Genomic DNA, 22,439 nt, shown 5'->3' on the forward strand with positions numbered 1-22,439 from the left:
ATGAACTGAAATGTGCACCCAAAATTGTTCCTATTTTTTACAACTATTTCAATATTAGCTACAATATTGGTAAACACGCACTAAGGCGCGTGAAAAGGATAGGAACACAGGCATGCAGACAAATATGTTTGTACAGCTGCATGTTGTAAAGTGCACATGTACATTTTTTGTGTATGTATATATTACAGGGTTACCACAGATTATAAATTTTAGTTGGTTTCCATGTATTTTTATTGTTTAATTGTTTCTTTTATATTCTTATACTCTTTATTCTTTACTATATTTTTCTTTAATATATAATTTATTGTAATTTAAGTTTTAAATTAATTTGTATTGACATATTTCAGAGACGGTGCTTTATGAGTCGAATTTCTCCACACCCATTGTTATCATCATTTTGCCAATTCATAATTTGGCTATTTTTTTTTTTTTCTTATTTTTTTTCTTTATTTTTTTTACTTGAATTTTAAATGTTTACTTAAAAAATTTATAAAAATAGAAAAAAAAAAACAAATTAAAGAAAAACATAATACAAATGAAAAATTTGTAAGTATAGACATATGTATATCATTCATACAAACTGCTTAATTTTGTAGAGGCGAAAACCCCATATATCTGATGTAAATACTTCTTCGAAATATTTCAAATTTTGTATTTTGGGTACTTCAATTTTTCGGGCATAATCAAATCCCTTTACTTTTTCATTTGTTATGTTGTAATAAGATAATCTGTATAATATGCTGTTTGCCATAAATGCTGTTGCATTAGAACCTAATGGATGAGCATTCTCATGATAATAATATAATAAAGGTGAAATAAAATTATATTTTTTATTAACAATTTTGATTATCCATAAAAATTTATTTAAATCATCAGATGAATTTTTAGAATAACCTCCATAAGATATTAATAAATAATCTGGATCAAATTTTTTTAATTCTTCATATCCATTTTTTTCATTACTACTTAATATTAAACCTATATTTGCAATTTGATCATTATTCCATGTATTATTATCAACATATGTAATTCTATTACTCATAGCATTTAATTGATATCCATAATCCCACCATGCTATTATTTTTGAATCGCTTTCTGTATTTTCTTTAATCCATTTATACATCTGTCTTATATCATCATTTATATATCTACCACCTTCATTATTTCGACTATAAAATGTTATATTGGATTCTGAATAAGCTATTGATGCACACCATGTAGAATGTAAAATTATTAATACTCCCAAAAAAAATAACAAAGCAATTATACACAAAATGCATATTATTATTAATTTGGATTTATTTTCCAAAATCTCATTGGGTATTCTTTTTTCCTTTACTTTATTTTTGATAACATTGTTTTCTGCTATATCTTTATTTTCATTTTCATTCCACTGTTCTTGTTTTGTCTCTAACTCTGCATTATTTATATTCTGTTTAATTGAGTTATTATTAGTATTGTATTTATCTTCGATTTTTTTATTATTTTCATCTAAGTCATCCAATTTAACTTCTCTTGGTTTATTAGCAAACTCAATGAGAGTGCCTAAAATAGATGATAAACCGATTGAACTTAGTATTGAAACAAACGGAGAAAATATTAAAAGAAGTCTAACCATGAGAGAGGAAAAATACATACATAAAGTAGTAAATATTCCTAAAAAAAATAATTCTATATTTGCATTTTTTTTAAAGCATTCATATAATCCAATAGGTAGGAAAAATAAAACTAGATGTATATCAAAATAATATGATCCCCAAGTAGTTGGCTGATGTTCAGATATAGATGCAACAATAGGATTATGTTTCGATGCATATGTTGGATCTAATAAGGTTCTTGATCGATGGCTCCATGATAACTTATCGGCAAAAATTAGAAACTTAAATATTAAAAAAGATATAATAAAACAAATTTTTATAAATATATTTTTAACCTTCTCTTCATTCAAATTAAAAATATTGGTTATGAAATTACAAAAAAGTAATAAATTTGAAATCAAATATATCCCATGCATAGCTAAATGCTCGATACTTGTAAAAATTGATTTATTAATGCATGGCACATTTAGACATAAAATTGTGGTCAGTATATAATATACATTATAAATAATACAATATTTTATATTATATTTTTTTAAAATAATTATAGCTAACATAAATAAACTAATTGAATTTATAATAAATATATATGCTCCCCATGATAACCCCATAAAATATGTCGATAAACTGCATAAAACAACTGAAAAAAGGGTTCCTTCTTTTAAGCATTTAATCCAATTATATACACATAATATTAATAAAAATATAGATATTGATTCATTATCATATGATCCAGCAACTGTTCGAGATATGTGTGCTGGTGATATTGATACAAATAATGCTGCTATCAATGCAGCACCGCCACTACTACGTCCTTTCTTATTATATACCTCTTTAGTTAAATAATATGTTAATATACAAGTAAAAACGCTAAATACTGGTCCTATATATATACATATAATTTTCATATCTATCAAAAATCCCATCGAATGACATATTTGATGTATGAAATATGTTGTTATCATTAACCCTGGGAATAATGTTTGTCCTGTAGCTCTTCCTAAAGGAAACCAAGACATATCATCAAAATAATTCCAAAAACTATAAAGCCCATTCTCTTTTAATAAATTTGATAATTTATAATTAAAATAAGGATCATATTCATGTATTATTGATTCATTTCTTATGACTGAAAATAAACGAATTATAAAACTTAAAACCGCAATCAATACCAAAATTAATACTTCAAATGTGTGGCTCATTCGCTTATTGCCTTTCACCATCTGTAAGAAATAAAAAAAAGCTGAAAAAATGAATAGCATAGATCATTTTGCATGAACTTGTGAAGTTATATATATGGGCTTATGCTCAGGCTATATCACACAATAGAGGATATGATATTCAATAAAATAATTCCATGCAATTATTATATAATTACCTTTTAGCGTAGAAATAAAGCAAAGGAAAAAATATGCAAGTTAAAAAAACAGATGAACTATTGTTTGAATCATCATTTTCGTTGATCCTAATATTTCATTACTAGCCATTTTATAGAACTTTAGGAAATGCATATATATATGAATATTTTTATAAAAACAAATATATATATTTCACATAAAAAACATTTAATTAAGAATAAATTTGTGTTATATTTGATGGGAATATAGCACAAATATTGTTAACCGAACTTTTCAACTCTAATAATTTTGACTATGCGAACAAGAGTATTAAATATGATGGTGTAAATATACCATCATACTATTAATTAAAAAAAAACACAAATGAAAAATGTAGCGTTTCTTTCACACATTATATTTTATGAATTCTTACTTAATTTATTTGAAATATAATAATGCATATAATAATGATTTTCCCATAGTGGAAGAAAAAAATTATCGCTGTAAATATTTTCCTATCTATGTGTACATATATTTTTTTTCATATTTTAATTTTTCTTTAAAAACTATATTTTTTCATAATTCATTAAAATTATATTAAAAAATATAGAGAGCATATATACCATTTTACATATATTTTTTATAACCCTTATAGAGAATAACACATAGATAATCATCCTATATATTCAACATTTTTTCATTTATATAAATTTCGTTAAAATTATTTAGAATTCTATATACACATAATACTTGTTATGGCATTTATGTGCCTATAAATTTATATTATCTAATAGAAAATTTTTTTTTATTTTATTTATTCATACTTCCTTATTATTCAAAAAGCAAAATAAAGTTTGTAAATACGGTTTGCAAGTAAGTTACTATGCACGTATTTAAAAAAATTAATTAAAGCAAAATATTAAAAAGATTAACAGCAATATACATGCATGCAGTGTTCTGCATGTCCATGCAAACATACACTCTTTTTAATTATAAAAAAATAAGCGGGCAAATTTATATAAATATATTTATTTTTTTTTCATTTTGTCTAAAAGGATTTTACCAGCACCACGTGTGAAATCTGGGTCAATATAAATAGCATGGTTTTCGATAGCAATATAATTGATTCCTCTGATCAATTTAAAGTATCCTTCTTTACCCCATGTCTTTCCCCAGCTGTTTCTGCAAATCCAGTATTTATAAAGTTTTCCATCGATAGTTTGTTCTCCCCATCCTAAAATAACAATAGCATGGTTTACTTTTTCCCATCCAGTTATATTATAAACATAACTGCTATCTTTATGAACATCTATAGTACATTTTTTGGCATGTGGAAAACCTGGATCATAGTAAATACCATCAACATATTCATAAAAGTTGGGAGTTACTTCAATAGATCCTACAACTGGACCATTTCTATATATTTCATTCATTATTATTTTTTCTCCATCACATTGGTTACATCCATAGCATCCACCAACATAGTTATATTCTTTGGCATACCATCTATTTGGATCACCTAAATCATTTTCATTACTATTCTCTTCAGCTGCAACATTTTGTATTGATGGTGAACCACTGATTTCTCTAAATGAGGGTTTAATATCTTTAGTAACACTTTCAGATTTATGTATTAAATCAGCTTCCATCATTGACAAAGGTATGCCTTTGTTTACAGGGTATGGGCATTTAGTTTCTCTAGCAGTATATGGAAATTCGGAATTAAGAGGTATACCTTGTAATTTAGCCATTTTTGAAACTAAGAATGGATAACCACCATGGCAACCTTGGTCATAAAATGAACATGATAAAACTGTTTGTAATGATAAAGCATCATCAAAATCGTTATTGTATTTGGTATCAAGAAGTTTTGTTAAACCGATTTCAATTCTTCTTTTAAATACATACATTTGAGATGCAATATAACATGAACCACATGATAATTGATCTATTACTTCATATTCTCTTACATTATCGTTAAATGGATCACCCCATGTAAAATTTTTGGGCATTTCATTTAATTCTAATTCAGTATGTTTTGCTTTTTTTATTTCATCATATGCATTTAAATCTAATTCATTTGTTTCTACATTAGAATTACCCAATTCTATCATATTTGGAGAAACTGGGCTATCTGGATCTTCGTCACTTCTTTCATTATCTATATCTTCATTGGGGTTACATGGGCATGCATATTTTTGTTTTTGGGCCTTAAGCATATATTCTGGTAATGGCTTTTTATTTCCAGAATGTTTCATTTTATGCCAATACATTTCAGAATTCTTATTATAGTCAACTTTATCAGCTTTAATATATGTTTTTGGTTCATATGCATCAAAATTAGTTATTTGATTTGATGCGGGTGTTTTATTATCATTGATTACTGGCTCTGGTCTACCACTAGTAGAGCTATTTAATGCGCTTCTATAATTATTAGGTTCATGAACAGTATCGTATTTTTCAGCATAAAAACAACCATGTGATTGTTCGTTATTTTTATACATTATATCTACCCATCCTAATCTTGTTTTATCATGACTAGTAGTGTAGCATACTGTTTCTCCATTAGAATCTGTGATATCTTCATCGCTAGGTGCACGACATCTTCCAGTTGGCTCATAATGCATATATCCGGTATATGTTTCATTAGCTATTCTGATTTCAAAACCTTGGTCAAATATAGTGGTCCATGTACCAATCTTTTTTCTTTTCTTTTCATCATATACAGCTAATACATTCCAATTTTTTCTGTGTTCATTACCAGTTATATCATGAACCTCACCATATTTAACAAAATCACTTGATAAAATCACATCTAATTCTGAACTAAATATATAATGATTGTCAGTTAGGTATTTTTTGTAATCTTGTATTTTTACAGTAGCTACATTGCTATTAGGTTGTGTCGAACCACAAGTAAGCAATTCAGGTGATGTTTTGGTTCTATATATCTTCCATTTACCAAGCAAATCCTTAATTTCTACATGTACTGGTAAATCAGCGGAAACATAACTTACATATAAAATATGTAAAGAAATTAATAATAAATTAATAAACTTATTTAATTTTTTCATTTTTATTGTTGTTCTTTTATTCTAGTCGTACTATGGATTACAAAATTTTTTATGGATATTTTTTTTTGAATTTTTTAATTAAATATATACAATTAATTACTTTTTTTAATTATTTATATTGTAAAAAAAAAATAATATGATCAAAACTAATAAATAAAGCTGTTTTTCTTCTATAAAAAATATCTAAAATATATTACGGCAAATAATAAAAAAAGCAACAATAAATTAATATATATCTAATTGCCCTTAATTTCTATATAGTACTATGCAAGGTCATAAAATTTAATAAATTATCAAAAACTATTTTACAATTATACATATTAATATATTTTTAATTTACAATTTCAGTACACGGAACTCATAAAAAAAGGTGCATATCAAATAAATAAGCAAGAGTATATAAAAAGGTCATTATTATATAAAATAAAGCAGGTAAATAAGAGAATTATAGTTTCCCTAATGATTAAGGTATTGTTCACTCAGATCATTTTAAATATTCATATGCTATTATTTACTTTATATTCTCATCGTTTTAATATCAATTTTATTACATTATTTTTTAATACTACTGAAAAATTTATAGGTGATACTTTGGTCCCTATACTATTAAAAGCAAATAACAAATTGATAAATTTGTTAAAAAGCGAATAAAAGGACACATGCAAAAATTATATACATATTATAGCATGTAAAATAAAGGAAAATAAAACAAACATAGGAATTATGTATAGGTAAAAATATATATATAAAACAAATAGTTAAATATTTTTGCTCGATGATTTTACTATGATTATATGTAATTATTAAAAATACGATATAATATTATATATATATTATACATAACGATATTACACAAACATAAATTGACGCGGGTCTTATAATATACCAATTTAAATTACGAAAACACAATTTGAACACATTTTAATTTTATATATTACGCTTAAAAATAGCTATTATATTTAAATTTATGGGAAAAAATTGTAACAAAGAAATAAAATGAACAAATAAAATAAGGAAAATTTTATTAACACATTTGGCTAGCTACATATAGAAAATATTTTTTTTTTTTTATTAATTTAGCTCGTTTTTTTTTAAAGCTTTTTTTATATTTTTTTTACACAATAAGTATTTATTTATAAAATAATTTTAAATTTTATTTTGTGTGTATAAAGGTTTTAAAATACCAATATTAAAATAAATGCATTTAATTTATTTTAAGTTCTTTATATGATGTTATATATTTTTATACTTTTTGAAAATATAAAATAACCAAAAAAATAAAAAGAGAGAGGCCATGATTGTGTTAATGCATGTGCAAGTTTAATATCAAAATTTTTTCGTCTCGCAATAAAAAAAAATAAACAACATATATTCCTATATAATTAATTTTTGTCATCATTAAAATCATTTTATTTTATTATATTTTGAAAAATGGGCTTATCTGTGTCACTTCTTTTATTCGTATTTTTCATTCGGGTTACATGAGGCATGTATATTTCCAGGTGGTGCATAATTCATAAATGCGGTATGTGTTTCATTGCCTATTCTTACTTCAAAACCCTTGGTTAAATATGATTGTCCATATACCAATTTTTTTCTTTTGTTTTCATATATATTGCTAAGTCTCTCCAATTTGTTCGATGCTCATTACGAGTTATATCATAATCAATATCATATAACAGAATCAATTAATAAGATATTTAATTTGGAATGATATACATGTTTCAACTAAATATTTTATATTTTTTTATTCCTACTTTATATTCATTACTAATAATGTTGTACCAAACCGCACACACATAATCCTAATGCTTTAATTTTATATGATTTTTATTTATTGAGCAAATTTTTTGCTTTTTCATTTGGGCATAAATCAGTGAAACATGACCTATATGCAAAAAAAGTTGCAATAAATTAATAAACCTATTTAGCTTTTCATTATTCTACATATTTTATGTTAATATACATTATCACACACTTTTTATAGATATTGCTATAAATTTTGTGTTTAATGATATACACTTTGTTATTGTTATTTTTTAAGATGTTGTTCTTATTATACCGTTATAGAAAAATTGTAAAAACGAAGCCATATTGCTTCTACATTCAAAATAAGAGATGCGTTATGGTGAATAATACTAAATAATAAATTAAGTATATGTATTTACCTATTTAACATAGCACATTCGTGATTGGAATTACTTTCTAATTTCTTTCCCATTCACAAGTCTAAATAATTTTCATAAACTCTCTACAAATAAAACTTTAGTAGCAAACAATTTAAAGGCTCAAACGAACCGAACTACTGCATACACCTCAACAGTATCAAGCATTAATAGCTTTTTACATATGGCGCTACCTCGCTATCGTATAATTGTTTTGTAAATTATATGTATAATCATTTAAAGAAAAATATATATAGCGCTATTTTATGATGGTACCATTTGCTAACCTCCATGCAATCACTAATTGCATTCATAAAATATTTTTTCAAAGGGTTAAAATGAAGTAAAACATTTAATTATAAAAAGTTTGACAAGGTGAATTATATAGTATGTATACTAAAAATTTATTATGCATATAAACATATATATATATATAATATTTAAAAATATTGATTGAAACAAAAAATTGCATACCCGTGCAAATATATATATATATATATATGTATAAATATAATTAAAAATAGAAATATAAAATACACCACAATATGTAATAAGAGATAATTATATATACATGTAATATAGCGTGTTTGTTTTATTTAATTATAGGAATGCCCTATACGGAAAGATTCTTTTCTTATGACAATGAAAGGTTAATAACAATATTATTAATTGATTTGTTGTAGTCAACATATACATCCATATCATCAACTAATTCTTTTTCTAAATACATAACAGCAAATTTAGTCATAATAACACTTTCAATAAAGATAAGTGTGGGTCTAGCTCCTAATTCTGGATCATATGATTGATCAATAATATAGTCTATAGCTCTATCTGACACGCCAATGCTAATATTTTTTTCTTCTAAACGTTTTTCTAATTTTTGGAATCGTAATTTAACAATTTGATGTAGATTTTTTTTGCTTAATGGTTCGAAAATACCGATTTTATCAATTCTGTTAACAAATTCAGGTTTGAAAACTTTTTTACATTTTTTAATTAATTGAATTCTAAGATCTTCAAATAATCTTTTATATTCTTGTGTATTTGAATTATCAGCATCAAAGAAAAATTGTTTTTTAAATAATTCAGCACCTAAGTTAGATGTCATAATAATAATAGTATTTGAAAAATCGATATTTCTTCTATGATTATCATTAATATAACCATCACCTAAAATTTGTAATAAAACTTTAAATACATCTGGATGTGCTTTTTCTAATTCATCAAATAAAACAACAGAGTGGGGTCTTTCTCTTACAGCTTCTGTTAACTGACCAGAGTCACTAAATCCAACATAACCTGGTGGACTACCAGTGATTTTAGATACTGAATGTGCTTCAGTAAATTCTGACATATTAACACGAATTAAGTTATTTTTTGAATTAAATAATTCAATAGCTAATGTTTTAGCTAACTCTGTTTTACCAACACCAGTAGGACCCAAAAATAGAAAAGTACCAATAGGTTTTTCGGGATCTTTCATACCAGTTGCAGCTTTAACAACAGCATCACTTAAAGATTTAATAATGTCTTCATTACCAATAATTGATTTTGATAAACTGTTATATAATTTTAATGCACCTTTTGATGATTCAAATGATAATGAACCTAAAGGCATACCAGAATCTCTTAAATAAATATATGATACATGTTCTTGATAAAGTGCATCTACATTCATAGCATTATGAGTTTTTTCTTCAACATATGCTACAGTATTTTTATATATTTCTACGAATTGTTTTTGAGCTTCTTCTAAATTTTTTTGTAATTCAGCAGGAGGTTCTTGACCTGAATTAACATAATTTTGTACTAAATCTTTTAATTCATTTAATTTTTTTTCAACTTCTTTTTTTCTTTTTAATCTTTCTCCTGATGTAACATATTCTTCATAATATTTCTTTAACTCGACTTTTTTTAATTCAAACTCTTCAACTAAAGAACTATATTTTTTTTTGGAAACTTTATCAACATCCATTTCTAATGTACTTATTTCATATGCTAATCTTTCTATATATCTTTCTGTTAAATCTATAATTCTTGGTTTTCCAGATAATTGGACTTGTAAAAAGGAACATGCTTTATTTAATAAATCAATAGCTTTATCGGGTAAAAATCTATCTTTTATAAATTTATCAGAAACCTTTACAGCAGCAACTAAAGCTTTATCAGTAATGTTAATACCATAAAACTTTTCATATTTACTTTTCAATGATCTTAAAATTTTGATTGCTGTTTCAACAGATGGGGGTTCAACAATAATTTTTTCAAAACGTCTTTCAAAAGCTGAACAGCTTTCAATAAATTTTCTATATTCAGCAACAGTGGTTGCACCAATTAATTTGATTTCACCTTTTGATAAAACAGGTTTTAATAAATTGGCTGCATCTACACCACCTTCAGCTTTACCAGCACCTAATAATAAGTGAATTTCATCAACAAATAATATGATTTTATTCTTTTTATTTTTTAATTCTTTAATTATATTTTTCATTCTATTTTCAAATTCTCCTCTATATGATGTTCCGGCTGTAAATTTACGAAAATTTAAACTTATAATTGTATATCCTTGTAACTCTTTAGGAACATCACCTTTTTCAATTCTGTAAGCAAGACCTTCAACAATAGTAGTTTTACCAGTACCAGGTTGTCCAACTAATACAGGACTGTTCTTATTATATCGTAACAATGATTCAATAATTGCTCGAATTTCTTCATCTCTTCCATATATTCCTTGTAATTTACCATTTCTAACTTTCTCATTTAAATTAGAACCAAATTGTTCAATGGTTAATCCAGTTGTTTTCTTTTCTTTATTTTTTGTTGCCTTTTCAAATTTAGCTTTTAAAATATCTTTAATCGAATCTTCGGTCAAATATATTTCACCAAATATCTCACTTACAAGTTCATCAGTCAATAAACCATGTAATATATGTTCTATGTCAACTTTTGGACTTTTATATTTTTTTGCAATAGCTTTAGCTTCTGCTATAACTTCATTTGCTCCATCAGAGTTTATAACAATTGTTTTGTTGTCAAGGGGCTATAAATGGAAAAAAAAAATAAAATATTATCATATAGAAAATGGTAATAAAAACAAAAATGAAGTCAAGCAAAGATGAAATAAAACATAAAGTAAGGCCATATACTACTTTATTTAATTGCATATATAGTTTTAAAAGATTTAATGAATACCGCTCCGGCTCTAGTTTGTTCTAAGGCAGCATCGGTAAATGTCTTCAAGTTCTCCAAGTCAATATTATTCGACTTAAATAAATTGAATCCTATAAAGAGAGAAAAAAAAATAGGTATATTAGGCAAATCAATGGCATAATTGGCTAGCTATGCATCAAAATGGTCATTAACATATAAGTAGAAGAAAAAGAGTAGACGAAAACGAAGTTAGCAAAATGAATTACCATATTCGCTCTTTATTAAAGCACTCAAAATGTGCACAGGTTTTAATTGGTTGTGGCCATATCGTTTTGCAATGTTTCGTCCCGAATTTAAAGCATTGATAGTTCGGTTCAAAAAGTTTTCCTAAAAAAAGTTAATAAGTTTGACAATGTGAGAAATGGCTAGTAATATAATAAAAGGGGGGTTTGATAAACTTGAAAATTCCCTTCACAATGGCATAAGTAGAGTTGCTTATCTTACCTGATTGTTGTTGGTATTGTTATTGTTGGAGGCTAACACTGCTATATCGACCTTGAGTACAGATAGTACCAAAACGATGGCAAGCAAGTAATTTTTAATAATATTCCGTAACATTTCCACTAAATTTATAGTAAATTTATAATTTAATCTTCATTCAAAAATAAAAATATATAAAAATATACTTAGCTACACCAAAACATTAAATTAAATACACATACTGTGTGCACATGTATTATATTTAGGTATATATAAAATGAATTTATAAATTTCTTTAAAAATACGGAATAATATATAGTTGCAAAATTGTAATAAATATAAAAATAATTTGATATAAATAAATTCGCAGTAAATAAAAATATTATATATATATATTTAATTAATGTTAATTACATAAGCATGCATATAAGCATACTTCCTGTCTTTCTTATATTATGTAAAATAACCCTAGAGTAGCTTGAAAATAAATATATTATTTATATCATCTTGCGTTCTATGCATAAGGGTATATAATTGAATTTAATTTGTTAAATAAATTTATTAAAATATTGTATATTTACATGCGCTTGTATGTCTGAGTGCATGAAATAGTATTGTCTTAATTTCTATGCATAAATTAGATTATATAAAGAATGGTCTGATCAATTAAATAAGTCGGGTTCTTTTATTTAAATATCTATAATATATTTTTTTCAAAATTGTAAATTAAAATTACGGTGTATATCGATATATATGTACATGTATATAAATATATATGCATTACTCTCCTTGCAAAATCGAAGAAAGTAGAATATAAAATGAAAATATGTATATATGAAATCACAAAAAAAAATTATGTAACCTTAAATAAGCAATGTGTTTGTATATATGCATAACTTATTGTGCGAAAAAAATAATATAAGGCAAATGCATTAAGAGCAATTGCATGCTTATATAGTAAAAGGGTTACACTTAAAAATATTTACGCATATAAGTTCTTAACGTTCTAAACTATGGAAGAGTTACAAACATTTATACTTACGAAATAATATATTAATATGAAAGAGTACATAAACTTAGTTTGATTATCATATAGCTGTTTACTTATCGTACATAATCACACAACCTCAAGCATTTAAGTTTTACATATATAAAGAGATAATAAAAATTATATGAAAAATGAAATAATCGTAATAAATAATATAAATTATGAATAGCGAGTTTATATTGTAATAATATGACTTATGTGTATATATATATCATTGTTTAAAAAAAAATTGACATGTAAATATATATAATATATCATACATATTAAACAACAAATCTTTCTGATTATATATATCTATAAAACGAATTTTTTTTAATAATTATTAGGAAAAATTAGTTTTAATAAGATATAATTATAACGTTTTAAAAAAAAAAAAAAAAAACGTAATAATAATTTAAATTAAATATATATAGAAAAACAATGTTAATAAATCTTGTATATAAATTAAAACAAAATTTGATTATAAATTGTTAAAATGAATCAATGAATTTATGTATATATCAAAAATCATTAAATTAGAATTTTATTTATTTTTTATTTTTTTTTGATGATGTTTAAATAAAATTACCACGCACATTGGTATACTTTTTGGGGAGCCTTCAAATAAATAGCGAAAAAAAAAAAAAACTAAGCTCTATTTTTATAAAAAAAAGCCTTTTTTTTTTTTTTGTTAGTATTTTTTTTTGAAAGCAAGCATCTATTCTATTTAATGTAGTACACAAAAGCACGCGCTAAATTATATAATTTTTAATTATAATCGATATAAAAAATAAATGTGAATTACAAATATTTATAAATAAAAAAATCATATTTATTTTAACACATATAAATATGTTAGGTTATATAGCATCAAATAATGTTAATATATAAATTATAAGCAAATATGAAATAACTTATTTTAAAAAAAAAAAAAAAATATATAAAGGATAAATTTGTTTATAATAATCCCATCGATTGTTATATTATTTGATGAAAATTAATCTAAAAGTAGCAAGCACATAAATAAATGAAACTAATATAAAGCTAAACCTTTTTGATATAATTCAAATATTAAATATTTTAAAGAACCAACAATAAATGCAACCAAATAAAAAATATATTAATTCTTTGTTTCTCATTAAAACATAAACTCCAACTTTTACTATCACATTATTATTCTATTTTTGTCAACTGGTTTAAAAGTATTATTTCAAACTATTGTTGTATATATACAATAGTACAAATTATTTTATAATTTTTAAAGCACATCATCATCTATTTAATAATATATATATTTCGCTAGAACTTTTTATTAAAATTTGTTGTATGGTGTATATAATAAATATATACTTTAAAAAATTAAATAACCTTTATCATTATATTCTTTTATAATTTTATATTTAATAAAAAATATATTAGATAAAGAATTACAACGTTTTATTTTATATACCCATATTAAATTTGCATTTTTTGCTTAGAGGGGTACACAAATAATGTAATAATAAACAAAATTCAATTTGAGCGTAACACCATGAAAATGGTCATTTAAATAATCGATGTGTTAACTTTTTTATTATACTTTTAAAATTTAGCTATTTATAATTAAAAAAAACTAAAACATATTCACAAAATTAGGTCACCCTACCTATCTTATTTGTGGTGGTGGCATCATATCAATTATTGTATTTTTCGTTAGTTATATTCACCTTATTTATTCATTCGCCTTCCCATTTTAAGCGATCTCTATTCTTTCTAGCTCAAATGGTGTAGCCATTCCTCATCATACTTTTAGAGTAATGCAAATAATAAAGGGAATATAAAACTGTTATAATTCTACCTATTTATATAATACTTTGAAATAGTAAAATAAATCATTCTTTCTCAAGTTTATTATATTAATAGCTAGCCATCTAGCTAAAATGCAAAAAAAAATGAAACCTTTTAGAATTATACAACATTATAATTTTCCCTTTTAAAATATCCATTTGGTGAAAATAAAAAGAGGTCATATGCATGTGCTATCACAGTTTAATTTCCCCCGTAATATACACACACATATATTTCGCTAAATTATTATAATAGGCGAAAAAATCTATTGTAATTACTTTGTCTTGTGCTTTCAAAAAATGATAATATGAAGTTACACATTTAGTTATTTAACACTCAAAAATGAGTTTTACTAATTTATTCATAAAAACTAATTTAATTAAATGTAATAAAAATATATATATAATAGACGGAACGAAATGATATAATATAGCACTAGTATAAATCATGTGCATATATATATCATTTCCCACTGTATAAAATTATCATTTAACTATTAAATGATTTATTCTTTGGGGTTCCTTATAATACTATTTTTACACAATAAAACCTAGAAATTCTTTTCATTTGTTATAAGATAACTTTTTTAATTTTCATAACGTTTTTTAAACTCTTCTATAATATTACACGGTTCTGGTTCTATTGCCGCTGATGGATGTGTATTATCGACACATTTTACACAAATTTTTAAGGTGCCTGAATGAATATTATAAAATGTATATCGATATCTTGCATTTATATAATAATTAAAAGAAAAAATGTACATACACAGTCAGTCATTTTGCAATTTTATATTTTTACACTATGTAATAAATAAAATAAATATATATAACCTCCTAGGTCTTGTCCGCCCGCAGCAGCAGTAAGCTTGCACCTTGAATAAGGATATACCTAATTTAAAGAAATATAAAAACATGTATTATATATTTCTATCTTCTCACTTATATTTCAATGCGAATTTATGAATATATAAAATTGCTGAAAAATAGCCAAAATACTTTAATTTTTTTATTTTTTCTTACACGACATTCTTGAACAACAAATGGATCAGTATAACCTATTCCTTCTAATTTGATGTTTCTCTTTCCGTCACTTTCTACAGATGATACGTACGATACATAACATCGAACGAATACTGCATCCTCAGGGATCTTCAGAACAACCTGTTAAAAATGAAATAGAGACACATATATATGTGCATATTATATTATACACATATGCTTATTTAATATTTAAGTGCTTACTTCGCTTTCAAAATCAAGAGCATAAGAATTAGATAAATATTGCCCTTTGACCAAAGGAGAGTTATAGCTTGATTTTTCCATTGACTATAAAAATGTGCAAACATAGGGAAGATGTTATGTTTAAATATATATATGTTCATATGTATGTTGAAATGGTCACCTTTAAGGTCAAGTAATGATATAATATTGTATTATGATTTTTTCATACCGATTTTACATCCTGATTATCAAATATTGCTGTACAGAAAAAATATACTTCTCCATTTTCTACTTCAGGTAAATTAATTCCTCTATAAATTTCCAAAAATACGTGATTTGTTTGAATATATTAAAAATGATAAAAATAATTAAATATGCTTATATGCATAATATATATATGTAAAAGGAAATAGACATATTAAATGAGCTAATCATTACCTTAATTCAGACAGAGATAATATGACTTTCGTCGCAATAATATTTTCTTTTTTATTAGTAGATTTGAGCTCATTTAATTTTATTTTATTAAACGTAGCTAAATAGAAGAAAAGTTTTTAATAAATTAAAATAATGAAATAATATTATATATCATATACATTGAAGTTCATACTATTTTTATATTTACATTCATTATTTTTATTTTGAGAATCCTTATTAGCTAAAAATTAGTTTGAAAAGAAAAGCAGATTATTGCGTGAGCATATCCAAATAATAATTTATGCATATGAAAAATGTATTTATTTTGTATATTATAGACATATAATGCATCATGGTTGTATGTCATTTAGAACAATATAAAAAATCACATACATTGTAATTAAACTAATGAAATGGAAAAGCACATAAAACAAAGCTACATTTTTAACTTATTATAATGTATAGTGAGGAACTAATTCAAAACAAATGATGCAATTTGCATAGAATATATTTTACAAAATATTGTTTTATGTTGTGCATTATTTGTATATATATCATTCATTATATTGTTCCAAATAAAAATATAAGCACACAATTCCAGGGAGTTGTAAGAACACATACGCATGTATATGTCACATTTTCATTGTTTAATTATTTTCCTTACCCGTTCCTTGGCGAAGTCCCATGAACTGGCCTCCATAATTTTTATTATACGACATGTTTTAAATGTGTTATGTTATATATGTATATATTAGGGGAAGCTTTGCAAAAATTAATATATATATTTTAATGATATAAAATATATTTTATTGTCCCAATATGAGTAAAAAATATACCAAGCATAAAGTGTAAAACAAAACACACACAATAAAATTTTTATTAGTATATATCGAAACTATTTTGGTCTTTTAATTTTTCATATATATTTTTTTAGTATATAAAATTGAATATTATTCATGTTCATAAAATATATTTTATTCACACATTTTATATATTTATAATGTGCATATTAAAATGGAATATATATACCCTAGTTTTCCTGACACTGACATGTATTTGTTTATTTTGCTCACTTTTTTTTTTAATATATTATTAGAATATTAGCTAGTTACTATATTATTTTTTTTTTTTATTCTATTTATTGGTATAATTGTTGTAAAAAAAAGACAGAAAAGCTATATTTTTTTATCTTCATTATTTTTTTTTTTTTTCATTTTACGCTAGTTCGTTGTTAATAAATTTAAAAATATTTCTCAAAAGAAATACTAAAACAAAAATATTTTTTAAAAACTTTTTTAGGCATATAAAAATTTATTTTAATATTATTATTATATGCATATAAGATTGTTTGGGGTTATTCATTAAATATGTAAGTTCATTTATTTGCACATATACATGCATAATATATTTAGTTTCTTCAAATAAATAATAAAAAAATAGGATTAAAAATGTTACAACATTATTTTTAATATTTAATATAAAAAATTAATAAAAACCAAATGAAAAAATGTACTGAATTGAAAAATATTGAAACAACAAAATAATAAAAAAAATGAAATAACAACTACAAAATATGGGAGGTAACTTATTTTAAAGAAGCGGTTGTGTTATGTCGGTATTGTTTGTACTTATGTATTTAGAATTTGGTTTTGCTTTCAAATACATGGTAAATATTAGTAGAAATATAAGGGAAATCACTAATACGACAAAAACAAATAATATGTATAATCCGTTCAAATACTCTGTTAAAAAATGAGATAAAAAATGGATATTATAGAATAAAAATAGTTGTAATATTTCTTTATGTATATTTACGCTTTTTTGTAACCTTTATTAATCAAGAAATAGCCAAAAATATAATTATTTATACTAACAATAAGCATTGAAACTAATTCAAATATTGCAAAAGCTGCGGTGATATCCTCATTTTTTTTTACGCTGAATATAAAAAAAGGAAATGCATATCCATATTTTTATTATATGATCTTACAGTGTGCAGGTACATATGGATAATCAATAAAATGTTTTATGCTCCATACCATAAATGGGTTGGTATTTGTGAAATAATAACAGTAGGAATGATAGACTCACTTATACCTGTTAAAGTAACCAAGAATAATATAAAGCATAAAAAATGTTTTTCTATGCAAAATTTATAATTAAACTGCCATTTCAAATATTTCGAAAATGTACTGTGTGATAAGACAACCTGTCTTTTTCTTTCTTACACCAGTTATAATCATTTTCAATATTTTTACTTACCTATTAGGTTAAAGGAGATAAATGCTATCGCTTCTGAACCTGTAAAATGTGAAAAATGCACAGGATGAAATGTATAATTATGTTATGTATAAATTTGATTTCTTTTGATCAGATGATGAACAAACTGGTATAGTATGGAAAGCATATATTTATTGTCATCTATTCGAGGGTAGTAAATATGGTGATTTTGTGATACTTACGTAAATTAAAGATACAACAATATATAGTCCCAGATATTGCTATTAAAATAAAAAAGGAGGAACATAGGAGAAGGAATAAAAATGATCCTATGTTGTCAATTATATATCCAGAGAATGGTATAGCTATTAGTGATACAAATGTCATAATGATTGTATATATATTTGATATATATATATTAATATTAAACACAAACAAGTATATATAAAAAAAGTAATTAACAAATATATGCATAATTGATAATAAAAATGCATATATAAATATAAAGAAATAGAAATAATAAGTAAATGATGAAAAAATTGTTTTAATATATTGAAAAATTATAAAATCATTTTGAATATTATCTATTTCTTTATCTCTTTTTATAAATAATGGTGAATTATAATTTTTATAAGATAATTCATAGTTTTCATAATCTATATATTTATTATCTTCATTATGGTCAGGAACTAAAAGACTGTTTTTTTTTTCGTCTATTTCTTCCTCTGGTATATTTATTGGTTTTTCAAATTCGTCTTCTATCATTGGTTGTTTACATTTTATATTTGTAATGAGATCACTGGAATTTTTATTTGAATTATTATTAATGCTTGGATTTATTTCAAAATTTATATGTGTCTCTCTATGTATATTCAAACTGTTTTTATTTATTTTGTTCCCATTTTTAACGCCCCCAATTTTATCTTTTATATTACTATCATTAAATAAGTAAACATCATTTATTTTCTGATCAGTTATGATACTTTTTTCACAAGGTAAATCAAAAATATCATTTTTGTTATTTATACTCTCATAATTTGGATGAGTATTATCTTTGATAAGAGAATTATTTATCGAAGGAATTGAAATATTATTATTCTCAACGTATGGAATAACATTATTATTGCTGTCAGATTTGTTTATTACAATTTGGGTATCCTCTTCCTTTTCTCTATTTGTTAAATTTTCCATATCTTCAAGCAAATTTTTATTGATTGTTTCTACGTGAATTTTATAAGGCTTAATAGTATGGCTGTGCTTATTTTTTCTATTATAGCTTGGTGTAACATCAGCGTTTTCAGCATTTTCCACATCTTCAAATATAGGCTTATCATTTTCATTATGGCGAACATTTTTTGTATTATAAGTTGTTGTGATTTTAAAATTTTTGTCTTTAATTTCTATAATATTTAATTTATTTTCATTATTTTTATTTTTAAGAAAAAAATCATAAAATATAGATTTTTCTATATTAGTATATGCAGAAAATGTGATATCCACATTTGGATCTTTACACATATCTATCTGTGCAATTATATTATCAATATCTTTATCTGTTGAATATAAATAATATGTTTCATTAATGTAAAAACATGTATATTTATAATTATAAAATATTGTACTTAAATTAATCCATAATTTATTCTGATTAGACCATTTATAAGAGAATAGAAAAATTGTAAATAATCCAAACGTATCAATAAATGAAAACATAAGAATGTAATCACTAATATTTATGTTCGTATTATTATTTGACATAATATAGTTCAATGAATGAGCCATTATTTTAAATATACTATTCATCAATATTAGTAGTGATGTTATAAAACCAAGATTTAAATAAAATATACAATATAATATATTTTTTTGATATATCTTTATATATGCACTACACACAGAACTAATTATGATAAATAAATAAAGTAAACTAAAATGATTTGCATTTTTTATATCATTATTTATATCATTTTTTATACCATTATTTATATCATTTTTTATTTTTGTTTCATCCATGTTGCTATAAAGACAACTTCTGTCCATTATGTCACTATAATATGATAGACTAACAGAATTGTCAACATATGTGTGTCCAAAATTATTCTTTAAATTATTATGGAAAAATAAATTTATTTCTTCTCTCTTAAGCTCATAGTAATCCTTTTCTTGTAAAGCATGTCCACCATTTATTATGTTCATATGTTTATAAGTATGACTATTATTTGGTAAATTTGTGTTGTTAATTTGTATACTGTTTAAGATTAAAAAAATTATACAATGGGATATTAGATTAATAATATATAAGCTACTTAATATATATTTCTTTTTACTCAAATCAAAGAATAAAATAAATATATATGTTACTAAAGAACTAATATATATTAATGACAATGCATTACTATATAAATATATCGAATGGTTATTGAATCTACTACTATCATTATTATATGTATTTGACATATTAATTTTATAAAATTTTTCATAACTATTTTGATCATCCGAATTTTGTCTCAACATATCACTGCTATCTATATGGGATCGGTCTTGTAATATTTCTGGATATTTATCATCATAATTGTAATTTCTATGTGTGTAATTCGGAGCATTGTCGTTATTTTGTTGTTTATAAATTTTACTAGTTTGATTGCTATTTATATTGGCTCTTACATTATACTCGTTACTGTTGTTACTATTGTTTTCGTGTGAACTTGTAAGCATAAATAAGAAGGGAAACACATTTTTAAATATATGTGTTGAACACGAAAAAAAAAATACACATATTAATAATATGACTTTGTTTTTTGCTGAAAAATAGGAACTTTTAATTTTATACTCGGACATTTTATTCAAATCTAAAGATTTATTTATTTTTTTTTTATTTTTTTTTTTTTATAACACAAAATTTAAACATAAAAATTCAGGTAAAAGCCACAGTAGAATACATTATATAGAGAAAAAATAAAATAGAAATATTAAAAAAGGTGAAAAAATAATAATGAGAAAAAAAGTGTAAATAAAAACCAACTATTTATGTGTCATACTGTTATAATTACACATATTATAAAAAAAATTTGCTAAGAATAAAATATAAATATATCATATGCACATAGTAAATATAAAAAATATATTTTTTTACAAAAGTTTAAACATGTTTACTATAGACATTGGGCTTATCATTTTTTTTAATTTGCTATTTAAAATTTATTTCGTAAGTGCTTTTTTTTCGTTTATATCTAAAGCGGCTTAGTTGAAGAGTCAACAAAAGAAAAAGGAAAAGGAAAACCTACTAATGCTCGAACATAGTTTTGCACTATTAAAAATAAACTGTAATTTCCGAATAACCATATTTCTACTTAATTTACTTCCCCTTTTTGACACTGTCATATGGGCGTATCATAAGCAGGTCCCCTTATTTGTTTTTAACTATTTTGCTTATTTATATGTTACAGTTGTTTTAACCTTTCCTTATCCTAGAAATGCAAATGCATACACAATGATATATCGAACATAGCATAGACAAACAGATCACATTGTGAATCAAAATTATATTTTCTTTGAAAAAAATTAATTAAAAGTGTAAAATTTGTCACCTTTATGTTTACAACCAAGTGTGTACATATATATAGGGACCAGTTTCACAGTGGAAAAGCCATGAAAATAAAGGAAATTTATTAAAGCGGATTTCATTTTTTTTTATTCATCTCTCTATATACTGTACGTTCTTAAGTGGCACCACTTTAGTATATACCCGGTTGCCCCATTCCAATAAGAGTTTGACATGCAAGGACTCGATTTATTTCTTATCCCATGTCATCATATGTGTATTTATATGCAGCCCTATTTATGTGTAAAAAGAATGTCATATTTCTTTTGGCTAGCTAAAATATTTCTCAGTATTTATTTAAAAGTACTACCCCATTT

General features: G+C 23.9%; 5 protein-coding genes across 5 annotated transcripts; all 5 read right to left on the reverse strand.

Annotated features, from left to right (window-relative positions):
- Positions 1-571: 571 nt before the first annotated feature.
- PCHAS_0912900 (dolichyl-diphosphooligosaccharide--protein glycosyltransferase subunit STT3, putative) lies at positions 572-2,821 on the reverse strand (the record flags this gene model as incomplete). Its single annotated transcript, XM_731343.2, has 1 exon — positions 572-2,821. The coding sequence occupies one exon, from the start codon at positions 2,819-2,821 to the stop codon at positions 572-574; it is 2,250 nt and encodes a 749-aa protein (XP_736436.2).
- A 1,142-nt stretch (positions 2,822-3,963) lies between these two features.
- On the reverse strand, positions 3,964-6,009 carry PCHAS_0913000 (dipeptidyl aminopeptidase 1, putative; the record flags this gene model as incomplete). Its single annotated transcript, XM_738553.2, has 1 exon — positions 3,964-6,009. The coding sequence occupies one exon, from the start codon at positions 6,007-6,009 to the stop codon at positions 3,964-3,966; it is 2,046 nt and encodes a 681-aa protein (XP_743646.2).
- A 2,799-nt stretch (positions 6,010-8,808) lies between these two features.
- PCHAS_0913100 (heat shock protein 101, putative) lies at positions 8,809-11,945 on the reverse strand (the record flags this gene model as incomplete). The annotated part of the gene is made up of 4 exons (XM_016798091.1): positions 8,809-11,217; positions 11,370-11,458; positions 11,594-11,714; positions 11,832-11,945. 4 exons carry the CDS (start codon positions 11,943-11,945, stop codon positions 8,809-8,811), a joined length of 2,733 nt encoding a protein of 910 aa, XP_016655346.1.
- A 3,302-nt stretch (positions 11,946-15,247) lies between these two features.
- On the reverse strand, positions 15,248-17,020 carry PCHAS_0913200 (conserved protein, unknown function; the record flags this gene model as incomplete). The annotated part of the gene is made up of 8 exons (XM_016798093.1): positions 15,248-15,357; positions 15,495-15,552; positions 15,684-15,824; positions 15,906-15,989; positions 16,114-16,195; positions 16,323-16,419; positions 16,510-16,542; positions 16,966-17,020. The coding sequence occupies 8 exons, from the start codon at positions 17,018-17,020 to the stop codon at positions 15,248-15,250; spliced, it is 660 nt and encodes a 219-aa protein (XP_016655347.1).
- Positions 17,021-17,891: 871 nt separating this feature from the next.
- Positions 17,892-21,359, reverse strand: PCHAS_0913300 (conserved Plasmodium membrane protein, unknown function; the record flags this gene model as incomplete). The annotated part of the gene is made up of 5 exons (XM_016798094.1): positions 17,892-18,043; positions 18,130-18,239; positions 18,341-18,398; positions 18,564-18,602; positions 18,764-21,359. The coding sequence occupies 5 exons, from the start codon at positions 21,357-21,359 to the stop codon at positions 17,892-17,894; spliced, it is 2,955 nt and encodes a 984-aa protein (XP_016655348.1).
- Between the last annotated feature and the right edge of the window lie 1,080 nt (positions 21,360-22,439).

This window comes from Plasmodium chabaudi (genome assembly GCF_900002335.3).
Source record: "Plasmodium chabaudi chabaudi strain AS genome assembly, chromosome: 9".
NCBI classification, from domain to species: Eukaryota; Apicomplexa; class Aconoidasida; order Haemosporida; family Plasmodiidae; genus Plasmodium; species Plasmodium chabaudi.